Here is a 13,685-nt window from a genome sequence, read left to right as displayed (position 1 = left end):
TTCTCAACAGGACTTTATTGGTGGTAACTGGCTGCACACAGCTGAGCAGCAGGAGTGGCATTGTCTGTGGCAGGGACCCGGAGTCCCCGGCCCCGCCTTCCTGGCTGCCAGGCTGCCTGCGCAGACTTCCTGCCTAGAAGCGCAGCCAGAACATGCCACTACGGATCCGGTTGTAGTCTGGGAGCTGCTCGATGGGGCCTGTGGGGATAAGGCGGGGCGTCAGGGTGGAGTGCCTGGCCTGTACAGGGACACCTGGCCCTGTGCCACACCCAGCTCAGAGTGGCTGCCCAGAGCAGCACAAGACAGGCTTTGAGTGAAAGGAGGAGGAACACATTCCCCGGGGTGCAGAGCCTGTCCTTTCATGCTCTGGCTCTGGCAGCCCCACCCCACATGCAGGGTACCTGTTACCTGGTGGGCTGGGGATGGGTGGGGTATTAATGGAAGTAGCTTGGCAGGGAGTTGGGAACTGTTTAGACAGGTTTTCTGAAAAAGAACTCTCTGGCAGCTAGGTTACTGGAGAGAGCCCCAACTTCCTTCTTGAAGTATAAGTTGTGAATGGGGGAGCAGAAGGGTGAGGGGCCTGAGAAAAATAACAGAGGACAGACCTTCTAGACAACTTACCATATCCAGCCACAGCTGGACACTGGTCATAAAAGTACTTGGAGCAAACATCACGCAGCATCTGGGCATCCACCTCCTATGGGGGGGGGGCGGAGAGAGCACAATGACAGGCACTGGGCACCTCTCAGCCAGTACTTCCTTGAGTCAACCCACATGTACTTGTTCTTTGGAGCTGTTCCTCTCCCCAAAGGGTGAATGTACAGGGTTCTCTCTGCCTATGTCCACAGCCATCAGTAACTCTCTAATTACCCCTGCAAATGGCAGCTGCCTTGGATAACAGATGCTTATGGGAGCAATCTCGCTTGTATCAGATTCCAACCCCAATTCTGCAGAGGCCCACCAACCTACAGTTCCAGACCCTCTTCCAGGGGTCCAATTACCTCAATCCGGCTTTCCCACTCAGCCAGAGGGATGCGGCGGCCATAAGTCAGGAGGCTGCGACCAATGTCTTCACACACTGGGGTGGTGCCTTCAAGAAAAATGGAAAAGCTTATAGATCTGCTTGGTCCAATCTTGGACCCACAAAGACCTATAGAACCATGCTCTGACCCCAGACCACAACCCTCGTTTCAGAACAACAGTAGTGCGCTACTGACCTGGGCTACCTCCACTTGCACCTGAAGCTCCAAACACCCACATCGGGGGTGGCAGAGTATCTGTGGCCTTAAAGTCTTCTTTCCCTCCCTCTCTTTTTTTCTTCTTGTTTTCTTTTGTGGCAAGGTCTTGCTATGTAGCCTTAACTGACCAGGAATTTGATAAGTAGACCAAGCTGGCCTCTCTAACCCACAAAGATCTTCCTGCCTCTGACTCTAGAGTGCTGGAAATGCCCAGCTTCTTCTTTTTAAGATAAGGTCTCCTACACTATTGTCTGGCCCTGAACTTACTTTGTAGCTAAGGGTAAGAAGCGTGATCTTCCTGGCTTATCTTCCAAATGCTGGAATTACAAGTGTAATTTTCCTTTCTAAGCTTGAGTCACAGTGGTCGCTTCTGGGAGATACTGTAGAGGATGCAGGACTTACCATCCAAATGAGACACCAAGGCATTCCTAAGGAGGTTTTTGCCCCGAGTCACCTCACTCTCTGTAGCACTGGTGCACAGGCGCATCCTGAAGCAGGTGGGGGTGGGGAGGGGGTTGAAGTGATGCTCATGCTGGGAGACTCCAGTGTCCCAGCCAATCACCCGTACATATGGTGAGACTCACCACTGGCCTTGCAGGAAGAAGACCATGTCATCGATGCTCATGGCATCACAGACAAAGTGTGCGCCCAGCAACCCAGTCTCAGAGTAGGAGATGTTGAAGGTCTGGAAACTCTGGCAAAGCTTGTTAGCTGCAGCAACGGAAGCCAGCGGGCTGGACAGGTGCTGCCAGAGGCAAGGATCAGAAGCACCCTCATATCTGTGGCACATATCCTAAGTTCCATAACTCATAAACCACAACCCAGCACCCTCTGCTGAGGGCAAGTCCCAAAGGCTGTTCCTGGCTCTTACCACTCCACCACCGTAAGTGCAGTCATAGTGGCCTATGATGGCATTGGCCACTTGGAGGGCCACATTGTCTGGGTTAGCCCAGCCAGGTCCCTCTACTGCAATGGCCACGTGGGCCAAAGGCAGGGCATCATCACGATGGCGGATCTGAAACAACACATGTCAAGGCTGAGAGGCAACCAGACCTCCTGGGAAAACAAAGGATGGGAGATGCTGGACCCCTTGCCAACATCCTGAGGAATCTGACGTTGCAAAGACAACTATGTACTCAAGGGTTCTCCCAGAGGTGCCCAGCTCAGAGCACCAGCCCTGCTACCAGGCAACATACCTCACTGCCAGTGAAGCGACATGGAGTTACACCAGGTATAGCATCCTCTTCATACACTCGGGAGACACTGCTGAAGTATTTCTGAGCAAGGTCTAGCAGCTGCTGGTGTTCCACCCCTGCAGGGAACACAGGATATCAGTGGTCACCCAGTCCAAGCACAGGGAAGAGAAATCAGACTGGAGCAGGAACACGGCATCAGAACAGGAGGAGGGGAGAGACGAGCCACAGATAGACAGTGTCTCAAGGCAAGATAGGCACCTTGGGGCAAAACAGCCCATGGCCTTAGGCACAGTGAACTTAAAAAAAAAAAAAAATAGACTTGGAGGGTGGGGAATATGGAAAAATGGCTCAGCAGTTAAGAATACTTGTTCTTGCAGACCAAGGATTGGTTCCAAAGACCTACATGATGGTTTATAACCATATATAACTCTAGTTCCACATTGAGTCCCTCTTCTGACTTCTGTAAACACCATGCCCATGTGGTACACAGACATCCAGGCAGGCAAAACATACATACACATAAGTAAATCTTTTAAAATGTATGTTAGAAGATGGGAGGATACTTGAGTGGTTAGAGCTCTTGCCTTAGACACAATCTAAGCCCCACAAATAGAAGTGGGGCTGGAGCCAGGCTCGGCAGTCAGGAGAGCTTCCTGCTCCTCCACTGACCTGAGTTCAATGCCTGGCATCAATGTCAGGGAGGGCACAGCTTCATGTGACTCACTCCACAGGATCTAACATTGTCTTCTGGCCCCCATGAGCACACACATGCTTGTGTCATATATACACAGACACACACATTTACATAAACAAATATCTAAATAAATCTCTGGGCCAACCCGTAACTCAACAGGTAAAGGCATCTGTTGCCAAGTCTAATAACTGAATGTGATCCCTGAGATCCACAGGGTAGACGGAAAGACCAACTACGACGAGCTGTCCTTAGATGTACACACACGTACACACACATACACACACACACACACACACACACACGACTCTCAGCAGCAGAGCAAGTCTTAGTGTATACATCTCCCCGTGGCCCAATTCCCCCACTAAACTGACAACTTCCATCCTTCCATCCTTCCACCCTTCAGAAATCTGTTTGAATGACAAGTGCTCCCCACCCGCCTCTAATTCTAAGCTCCCATTAAAACCTCTGCTGTGATCCCATGCTTCCCTGTTAGGGTGGCCCCAGTCACCATCAAATGTACATTATCACAGAGCCAATGTCTGTGGCACCCAATGGCAAGGGCTATAAGAATAAGCCGTTATATCTTCCACCAGCCCACAAACAGTATTCTAGGGCTAGGTGAGCTAAGAGAGGTTTGTGGCCTGCGCAGGAGTGAGAGCCAAACTGAGGCATGTTCTAGAGAAGGAGCACCTGCATGCCAGCTCCAGAGGTCTCCAGACCCCAGCACAGGACCTCATCTCCAAGCAGATAAGAAGAGTCACAAACCTTAATGACAGGACAAGAACAGAGTCCCCTGGAGTCTGCTATGTTCAGAACTAGAAGATCTACACACTGATGAGCAAGGTTTGGGCCCACCTGTCCAGGGCTTCAGCAAACCCATCACTCACCTCCAGCAGCAGCCAGCACCATTCGGGGAGCTTTGTAATGCCTGTTGAGGTAGTTAGTCAAGTCTGTCCGCGACAGCCTCCTGCAAGACACACAGCCGAGTCAAGTCCTCTCACTCCACCGCAAGCTGAGGGGACAGCTAGCTATTCTCTCCCTCAGAGTGTCAGGACATGCATGGAAAGATATCCTCAACAGAGCCCAAGATTCACGTGAAAACCCTAGACTAACAGGGTCTTAGGACCAGATGGCCATTCAAAATTTGTATAAATTAGGAAAACAAACAACACAGACAACTAGACAACCTAAAGGACACATGGCTGACGGAGACGTGCATTATTTCACCTGACGTTCTCACTGGGCCCCTCCACAGCCTGGGCTAGAGGTGTGCCCTGGAATGCTGTTGCATGCAGGTAATCGAAGACCACATTCTGCAGAGAGGCATCATTTTCCTGCATCTCCCGCAGGATCACGTCTCGTTCCTTCTCGATCTGCGAGTCTTCCAGACTACTGTTCTGCACAATATCTGCCAGGAGCTCCACAACTGGACACAGAAAAATGTGTTAATAGGCATGGTGGTGCACACTCCTAATCCCAGCTTTCAGGAAACCAAACTAGGAGGATCACTGAGGGTACAGAGCTCAAAGCCAACTTGAGCCACATAATGGTTCGTTGTCTCAAAAGACCTAAGAGCTGACTCAGTGAGTAAGAGCATTTGCTTCCAAGTCTAACAACCTGAGTCTGAGTGCGAGAACCCACATGGCAGACAGAACGAACTGACTCCTGCAAGTTACCTGTGACCAAACACACCAATGCACACACACAATTTAAACCGTTTAAAAACCGACATATTTAGGTGCTCAGTAGAGACAATGTCAGTATAAAATCTGTAAGCCTGGCACCTCCCACTGTTGTACACTTGCAACAAGGCCACAGCTCCATCAGTAAGTCCTATTCTGCAGACAGTCCTGGAGCTCTTGGGAGCCTGACTTCTGCATCCCTGGAGACCTGCCCTGTGCCCACACCTTCTTCCAGGCGTTACCTTTTGGCAGGTCCTTGGACAGTGCCTTGATGAGGTAAGCAGTGTGCTCCCGAGTGCTGTAGGCATTAAGATGAGCCCCAATACTCTCTACCTCCTTCTCTAAGGCATTGCCAGGCCGGTTCTTTGTTCCCTGGAATCAGATATCAAGAGGACCAATCAGGGGCTAAAGAGATGGCTCAGGGCTAAGAGCACTTGGATCCAGGTTCCACACCCAGCACCCACATAGTGGCTCACAACCATCCATAACCCCAGTTCCAGGAGATCCAATAGGTAAGTATACAGTATACATTAAAAAAAGAATATCCAACCAGGAGTCACAGAGTACAGGAGTCCACCTTCAATGCATTCCTTTGACACCCAGTACATAGCTCCCTCAGCAGTCTATTACATTAAATAGGCCAATAGGCCTCAGCTGAGCAGACAGCATCATGGACCAATGGGTAGAGACAGTCAGTGACAGGAGAAACAGCATGGCTGCAGCAAGTGTTGCCTAGTAACCAGAGCTCACCCAGCAGCCTGACTTTTCCAGTACTCCATGCTCTCCTTACTGACAGCCATGGTCAGATAATCTCCACACATGTGTCCCAGCCATGCTATTCACTCATGTATGTTAGCAGCCACTCTGTAAGACCCACCCTGGTCCCATGTGTGTGAGGCACGGATTCTCTCATGGTACTGCCTCACAGCACATGTTACCCCTGCACAGGTGTCTGTGACAACATACCTAAATGGGCTGTAGGTTCTGGCTCCACATTCCTCCACGCCACATACTTGCCTCGACTTTTTTGCTACTTACAAACAAACAAAAACCAAACTCGAGCCTCTGCTTCCCAACTCAGGAATGTAGATAATCTACAGAGAGTGTGATATGTCACAAGCCAGGAAGCATGACCACGCCTGCAAGTTTGTTATAATGCATATGCATACATGTGGCAAGTTCATTAAGTCTCCATGTACGCAGGCACACAAGCCTAGTGTGATGGTTTTAACCATCAACTTGACACAACCTAGCATCACTGCGGAGAATCTTAATGAGGGATTATTTAAATCAGGATAGTCTGTGGAAATGGCCACTCTCTAAGGAGCAGGCCCTAAGACTGAAGACAGCTAGCTGAGCGTAAGCAGGAGGCAAGCATCCAGTCTCTCTGCTCTTCACTGGGGATGTGATGTGACTGGCTGTTCTAAGTTCCGGCCACTCTATTCCCTGCTGTGATAGACTGACCTTACTCAGGGCTCATCAGATAAGCACTCACTCACAAAAACATTTGGCTCCTTCCAGAAGGGTAGCCAGAGACTATGTCCCAAAAGGTCCACAATCAGGAGACTAATTTTTATATCTTTGGCCTTTGAGGCAGGCAGCCCTAATCTGAGTGACAACATGGACCTCACAAGACTTACCTTGAAAGCCAGATGTTCCAAAAAGTAACCTGCTCCATTGTTCTTCTCAGTCTCATGGCGGCTGCCAACGTCAATCCACACTCCCACCTGGACAAGAGCACCAAAAAAAAAAAAAAAAAAAAAAAAAAAAAAAAAAGGAACCAGCCGTCAGTCTAGCTCCCGGTCACACCAGGAGTAATAGCACAGGTTTCATGTGAGCCCTCACTGATGGTGATGTGGGGAGGGCTGCTCCATTAAGACCCCTATAATCAGAGGGACAAGAGGGTCACAGCACAGGGAAGGAGCCAGACTAGTCATACGGCCTCACCTCTTTGACCTGCCCCATTCCCTCACAGGGCAGCAGAAACATCCAGGGATACTTCTGGTGCTTATCTTTAGGCTTCTAGCCTTGAACTCACAGAAACCCCTCCTGCTTTCTTTTAAAAATAATTTATTTTTACATACATTGGTGTTTTGATTGCATGTGCATCTGTGTGCAGGTGTTGAATCCCCCCAGAGACAGGAGTTACAGATGGTTGTGAGCTGCCATGTGGGTGCTGGGAATTGAACCAGGGTCCTCTGGAAGAGCAGTCAGTGCTTGCAATCCCTGAACCATCTCTCCAGCCCACTCACCCTGCCTTATTTTCAACTGTGCCCATTTACTTGGCTCCACAACTATAATTTTTAGTTAACCTATTTCCTTCTATAATAAAGCCTATCACTTGCAGACAATAGTTTATTTTCTACATTCATATTTGAGCTAAGTGTGGTGTCCCACATCTGTAAGCTTAGCACTCTGGAAGGCAGAAGAAGCAGGATTGTGAGTTCAAAGTTAGCCTGTGCAACACACCAAGACCCTGTCTCAAAAACAAAACAAGATAAAAAACCAAAACCCAATATACCTTGCCTTGTTCTGATGGTTTTATTCTCTCATCAGGAGAGGAAGCTACTGGCTTGGATACTTTGTATTTCATCATTTTAAGACAGTACTGAAGCAGGGTGTGGTGGAACACACGTTTAATCCTAGCAGAGGCAGGTTCCAGGCCAGCCAGGGTCACATAGAGAGAACAAAGAGGAAGGCAACTTTCATAGTGAGACCCTCTAATGAGGGCTCAGTAACTTTTCCACATGGATCTTCCCACATTGCTAGGCTGGTCCTGAACTTCTGGATCAAAGCAACCCTTATCTCTTAACCTCTCAATCTCTGTGACTCCAGGCACATCCCACAGTGCCCGGCTTGGCTTCATTAACACTTCATCGTATTTCAGCACTGGTGATGACATGCAAAGTCTCATGAATACTCAGCAATTACTTTACCACTGATGGATATCTCCAGGCCTAAAAGAAGTTTTAGTCACTCGTACGTTTAACATATCAAATGCTAGGTGTTTTCCTTCCACTCTATATAAATGTCTTCTTAAATGTGGATACGCTATGAGTATGTGCATTCTAGGTGTAGTGTCTGTGGAGATCCCTTGGAGCTGGAGTTACAGTCAATTAGAAGCCACTTGAAGTGGGTGCTGAGAACAGAACTTGAGTCTTCTGCAAAAGCAACATAAGCTTCTAACTCACAAGCCATCTCTATGCATACACACACCCCACTGTGCTCCAGAATAACAATCTTAATATTCCTTTCAACTTTTGAGATAGGATCTCACTATGTAGCCCTGGCTGGCCTTGAACTAAAGGATCCACCTGCTTCTACTTACAATCTTATTATGAATCTTAATATTCTGATGTGTTTTTTTTTCTTTTTTGAGACAGAGTGCCCACATAACTCAAACTGACCCTCGTCATCATTCTGTAGCTGATGATGGCATTGAACTCCTGATCCCTCTGCCCCCATCTCTCAAGTAAAAGGATCACAGGCATGCAAGAATCGTGAACATTCTCCTGATGTGCTGTGATACACACTACTATCCACATGGTCACACTTTTTATTATCTGTTCACAGTTAACTTAAGTTTTTCACAAACTTTGCAAATAGATGCTGATATATCACTGTGTAGTATAGGTTCAGATAAACATGCCTTTTACTTTGTGTGTGAATGTATGTGCGCCTGTGTGTAGGTGAGGGTGCCTGTGTTCACATGTTGGCCAGAAAATATACCATATCCTCCAAAGCTGGACGTTTGCAGGACTCCCAGCGTGTTACCTGGGTGCTCTTGTGAATGCACAGCCAGTGACGTTAATCACTGAGCCAACGCTCTAGCCCCAAATATTCCCTTTAAATCTATCATCTTAGATTACAATCTACAGTATTCTTTGACTTTCAACTGACACCGTCCTTTCTTTGTAGTGGAAGCATAATCATGGTATCTCAGAGTCTGTGGCATAGAACATGACTTACTAAGCTTCATAGTAGGTTCTGAGTCTATTCATGTCGGTTCCACATATCAAGGAAATTACCTCCCACCATATCCTGTGTTTGGTAACAATTATATCACAAGTCATTATTTGTTTCTAGAAAAAGAAAAGAATCAGACAAAAATACATAACCCTAGGCAGGCAGTGGTGCACACACCTTCAATCACAACATCCAGGAAACAAGGGCAGGCAGATCTCTGTGAGTGAGGCCAACCTGATCTACAGAGAGTGCCAGAACACTAGCGTGCTGGGGCTACACAGAGGAACCCTGTATTGAAAAACAAAACAAAACAAAACTAACTGGGTTGGGAAGATTGGTTCTTGGGAGTTTTCTCACACTCCTAGTAAAGATTTCAATTCTTGACTACATTTTGAAGATTTCCAATTTCTACATTCATTATTTTATGTGGATGAGTGTTTTGCCTGTGTGTGTGTGTGTGTGTGTGTGTGCATGCGCGCGCGCCTGTGGAGTTATAGCTGGCTGAGAGCCACCACTCAATTTGCAAGTTTAAATAAAGCCTTTGTGTTTGTGTGCACCAGTGTACACAGGCACCCAGGAAAGCGAGAAGTGGGGAAGGGCAGAAGCAAGTGTCAGCTCTCCTGGAGAGTCACAGGTGGTTGGAAGCTGCCCAATGAGGATGCTGGAACTGAGATCTGATCCTGTGCAAGAGCAGCCCCCTTAACCAAAGAGCAATCTAGTGGTCAAGATTTGCAACAATTTTTGGATAATCATCCAACTCACTGTAATCTGCAAAAGCATTTTTTTCCTTCAGTGTGATGTATCAAGCTCAAGGCTTTATACTCACCAGGCAAAGGTCCCATCCGAGTCACATTCCCTGTCTTTCAGAGGCATTTATTTCCTGTGTGCAAGTGTAGCACATACATGCGTGTGCACACTCCACCATACAAGGATCAGTGACGGGCAGAGGAAACTGGCTGCTTTCCCTTATTACTCTATGCCTTGGTTTTTGTTTTGTTTTAAGAATTTTTTACTTTTGAGCTAAGCAGTGGAGGCTCATGTCTTTAATCCCCAGCACCTGGGGAGCAGATGCAGATGGATCTCCGAGTCCAAGGTCTGTCTTGCGGACATCAGGCATGCAAGTGGTGCACAGTCACACATTTGGGTAAATCACTCATACAGGTAAAAGACTAGCTAGACACCCTTCAAAGTACTGGTGTTAGACCTAAATCACAACACTGGGGATCCAAAATTAGGTCCCCATTCTTGAGTACCAAGCTCTTTACCCACTGAGCCATCTTGCAGGCCCTCAGAGGCATTTCTTGAAGTGCATCCCTGGTTAAGCCTACAAATTACATAGCCTACCTAGGTGGTGACTCTAATAGATCTGGATGCCTTTCTGTAAATAACCTAAAGTCTGTGAAATCTCATTCTTTTTCGTTGTAAGACAATAATCACTTCTCTCGGGCAGGTAGAATAAAAAGCTGGAAAAGAATTCGGCCCCGTCCTTGGCAAGCCTCATAATGTTGGCTGGCAGGTTGCCGCTGTGAAGTTAAAGCAGGGTTGAAGTCAGGTAAGGGGACAAACCCGGCAGTAAGCCAGTCTCCACCCAAAACGTAAGACTGGAGCCCAAGGTCACATCCCAACCTGGGACAACGCGGCGGGTCTCATCTAGAGGACTGGCAAACACTCACCGTGCAGGTAGGATGCGAGGACTGCTCTGAGGCCACGCGCAGCCCGTTGTCCAAGATGCTGACCTGGGTCTCCGGCACGCTCTGGAGGGCCTGGGCGAAGGTTGCGGTACCTCGCAAGGCAGGTAACCTCAGCAGAGCCGGCTAAAGGAAGAAGGCGACCATTATAAGAACTGCTCTCCAAACCTCTGGGACCTCGGCTGTCACCCACAAGCCGGAGAAGATATCCATCCCCGCCCTCCGCCATGACCTTCCCACGGCCCTGACCCCTGCGACCTCCCCACTCCGACCCGCCACTGCTGGAACAGCCTGCTCCTTATCTGCGTGAGGAACCCCTGAGCCCCGCAGCCCGACGTCTCGCTGCCAGCTCACCGAGCGGCGGGTGCGAAGTAGCACTTGCGTCCCGGAGCAGGCCGCTCGGCAGACCGCGGACGCCGCCATCTTCTAACTTCCGTCAGCGTAAAGCCCGCTACGCATGCGCAGAGTGGAGTCTGAGGCGCAGGCGCTGTAAGGAAGACTCGGTGCTCGATCGCCCCCGTGTGGACAGCAAGTCCATTCGCAAGAATTAATCCCATGTCGTCATTTAGTCCGTGTGTCTCTGAGAGAGCCTCGGTACACCTGACAATCAACCTGCGACTGGCCCTTCGGCGGTCCCATTCATCGCCTTCTTCCACCTGAGGGAGGCGGTGTGCGACTGCGAGAGATGCACTGTATGTCAGCAGCAGCTCAGATACACTGTATGTCCTCCAGCTCAGAGCCTGGAGGACAGCGGCTCCGCACACATGGAGCCCAAGGCAAAGCACTTGCCTGTCTGTGCAAGGTGTCCACTAAAGTTAGTTTAAAAGAATAAAATATGTTTAAATGGTTGACTTGAAAGACGCTTAATAATACACTGCCAGAGTAGTATTGAATGTCAGCACTTGGGAAATGGAGACACAGAACAATCAGGAGTTTAAGGACATCCTCTCCTGTGTAAGGAGTTCAAAACGACCCTGGGTTGGGTAAGATGGTGTCTCCAAAATGTACGGGGAAAAAAAAGTTTGTATGTAAAAAGGAACAATGTAGAGGTAATTTGTGACATAAGACTCCTTGTTTGGAAAACAAAACTAAACCAAAAAAAAAAAGTCTTTTCTATATTTGTGATTATTTCAAAACATTAAAAAAAAAACTATCTGACATCAGTCAAAAGATACTTAGCATGTATTGATTGAGATTTTGTGGACTAAAAGTATGATTTAGAAAGGAAACAATCCAGATGTCCCACAGTAGGAGAATGAATACAGAAAATGTGGTTTGTTTACACAGTGGAATACTAAGCTATTAAGAACAAGGACATCGTGAGTTTTGCAGGCAAATGAATGGAACTAGAAAATATCATCCTGAGTGAGACAGGAGCCTAGCATGGCTGCCCTCTGAGAGGCCCAACAAGCAGCTGAAAGAGTCAGATGCAGATACTAGCACCCAACCATTGGGTGGAAGCTGGGGACCCCTGTGGTTGAATTGGGGAAAAGCTGGAAGAAGTTGAGGAGAAGGGCGGCATGGGAAGATCAGCAGTTTCAACTAATCTAGATCCCGGGAATCTCTTAGACACTGAACCACCAACTAGGCAGCATACACCAACTGATAATGAAGCCCTTGACACATGACACATATACAGCAGAGGACTGCCTGGTCTGGTCTCAGTGAGAGAAGATGCACCTAACCCTTGAGAGATTTGAGGCCCCAAGGAGTGGGAAGACCTGGTGAGGTGGAGGTGGGGGATGGGAGCACCCTCTTGGAGACTGGGTGCCTGAGGAGGTGTGGGATAGGGAGTGCTTGGTGAGGGGGGGCGTGGGGAGGTATGCAGACCAGGAGGGAGATGAAGTCTGGAAATCTGGACTTTAAAAACAAGGATTAAAGAATAAAAATAAATAAATTTTTAAAAAAGAGAGAGGAAAATAAAGTGAAACAAAACCTTCTAAGTTGCTGGATGTGGTAGTAAATAGTAAATGCCTTTAATCCCAGTACTCAAGAGGCAGAAGCAAATAATCTTTTGAGTTCCAGGATAGCCTGGTATATACAATGAGCCGGGAATATATAGTGAAGCCCTGTCTCAAACACACACACACACACACACACACACACACACACACACCCCTAAGTTACCTGCTTCCTTTTCTTGGAAAGGGTCATGTGTAGCCCAAGCTGGCCTCAAATTTACTTTGAAGCCTAGGATGACCTTGAACTTCTGATCTTTCTACCTCCCCCTCCCAAGTAATAAGATCAGAGGCAAGTGCCACCAACTGATTTCTGTGGCGCTGAAGGGTAAAGCCAGGTTCTCACAAACATTAGGTAAATACTACCAACTGCGCTAAGTCATTAGCTCTCTTTCAGCTTTTTGAAAATATGATTTTCTTGTTTAAGATTATTTTTATCTATTATTTGTGTATGTGCACATGATGTATGCGTGTGTGTGTGGGGGGGTGTCCCCACGAGTGTTCAAAGGTCAAAGAACACCTTTGGGGAGTCCATTGTCTCCTTCCACCTTTACATAGATTCCAGGGGTCAAATTTGGGTCACCAGGCATGTACAGAAAGCACCTTTGTCTACGGAGCCATTTTCAGAGCAGTTTTACACTTACAGAACTACTGTGAGCAGATGGTATAGAGATCCCGTGTGCTCTTTGTGTTAGTGAGCCAACCGTTCCTTGACTGACATCTTACGTCCCTACGGTTCATCTATTACTATTAGTGGGCCGTTAATAGTAGTTCATTATTAACTAAAGTCCATAGTTTGCACAGATTTCCTTGAGTTGTTTTTTTTTTTTTTTAAACCCAATGTCCTTTTTCTAATTCAGGACAGTACTTTACATTTGCCTGTCTTAGGCTTTACTGGTTTGTAACTCAATGTATCTTTTTTAATCATTCTAGACTTTAATGTGACCATTTACAAGACTTTTGATTTAATTCTATAATAATAATAATTTAAAAAGGAGTGTGCCTTTTGGAAGCCTGTGTAAGGCAACCAAACCCAATGACCAACTGAGCCTCCTTTCACAGGTTCTGTACAGTCTAAAGCCCTGAGAGGTAAACACTTGCATCCTCTCTGTTCTGTTCTACATTCCTCACGACTGTCACCCCCTTATCTCACAGTTAAACAGCCTATTAGTTGTGTCATCCAAATTAGAGGTGCCTCTCAGATATTTCAATATAAATGAAAGACATTTAAAAGATCATTTTCTACCAGAATGTCTCTTTGTA

At 47.5% G+C, this 13,685-nt stretch overlaps 1 protein-coding gene across 1 annotated transcript; it reads right to left on the bottom strand.

Moving 5' to 3' along the window:
- Nucleotides 1–10,955, bottom strand: Uqcrc1 (ubiquinol-cytochrome c reductase core protein 1). Its single transcript, XM_034483664.2, has 13 exons — nucleotides 10,819–10,955; nucleotides 10,450–10,590; nucleotides 6,451–6,537; nucleotides 5,053–5,182; nucleotides 4,356–4,554; nucleotides 4,016–4,095; nucleotides 2,435–2,550; nucleotides 2,110–2,253; nucleotides 1,823–1,983; nucleotides 1,641–1,726; nucleotides 1,002–1,090; nucleotides 622–697; nucleotides 1–198 (listed from the first exon to the last, which is right to left on the bottom strand). The coding sequence occupies exons 1-13, from the start codon at nucleotides 10,885–10,887 to the stop codon at nucleotides 134–136; spliced, it is 1,443 nt and encodes a 480-aa protein (XP_034339555.1). The 5' UTR covers nucleotides 10,888–10,955; the 3' UTR covers nucleotides 1–133.
- Between the last annotated feature and the right edge of the window lie 2,730 nt (nucleotides 10,956–13,685).

Source organism: Arvicanthis niloticus, chromosome 21 (genome assembly GCF_011762505.2).
Source record: "Arvicanthis niloticus isolate mArvNil1 chromosome 21, mArvNil1.pat.X, whole genome shotgun sequence".
Taxonomy (NCBI): domain Eukaryota; kingdom Metazoa; phylum Chordata; class Mammalia; order Rodentia; family Muridae; genus Arvicanthis; species Arvicanthis niloticus.
Note: the sequence above shows the minus strand (reverse complement) of the source record. Positions and strands in the feature narration are given on the sequence as shown.

Coding starts and splice junctions, on each gene's coding strand:
- Uqcrc1 (XM_034483664.2), bottom strand. CDS start 10,887: ATGGCGGCGTCCGCGGTCTGCCGAGCGGCCTGCTCCGGGACGCAAGTG. Junction 4,096..4,355: donor GGGCCCAGTGAGAACGTCAG/GTGAAATAATGC, acceptor TGTGTCTTGCAG/GAGGCTGTCGCGGACAGACT. Junction 1,727..1,822: donor TTCTTCCTGCAAGGCCAGTG/GTGAGTCTCACC, acceptor CACCTGCTTCAG/GATGCGCCTGTGCACCAGTG.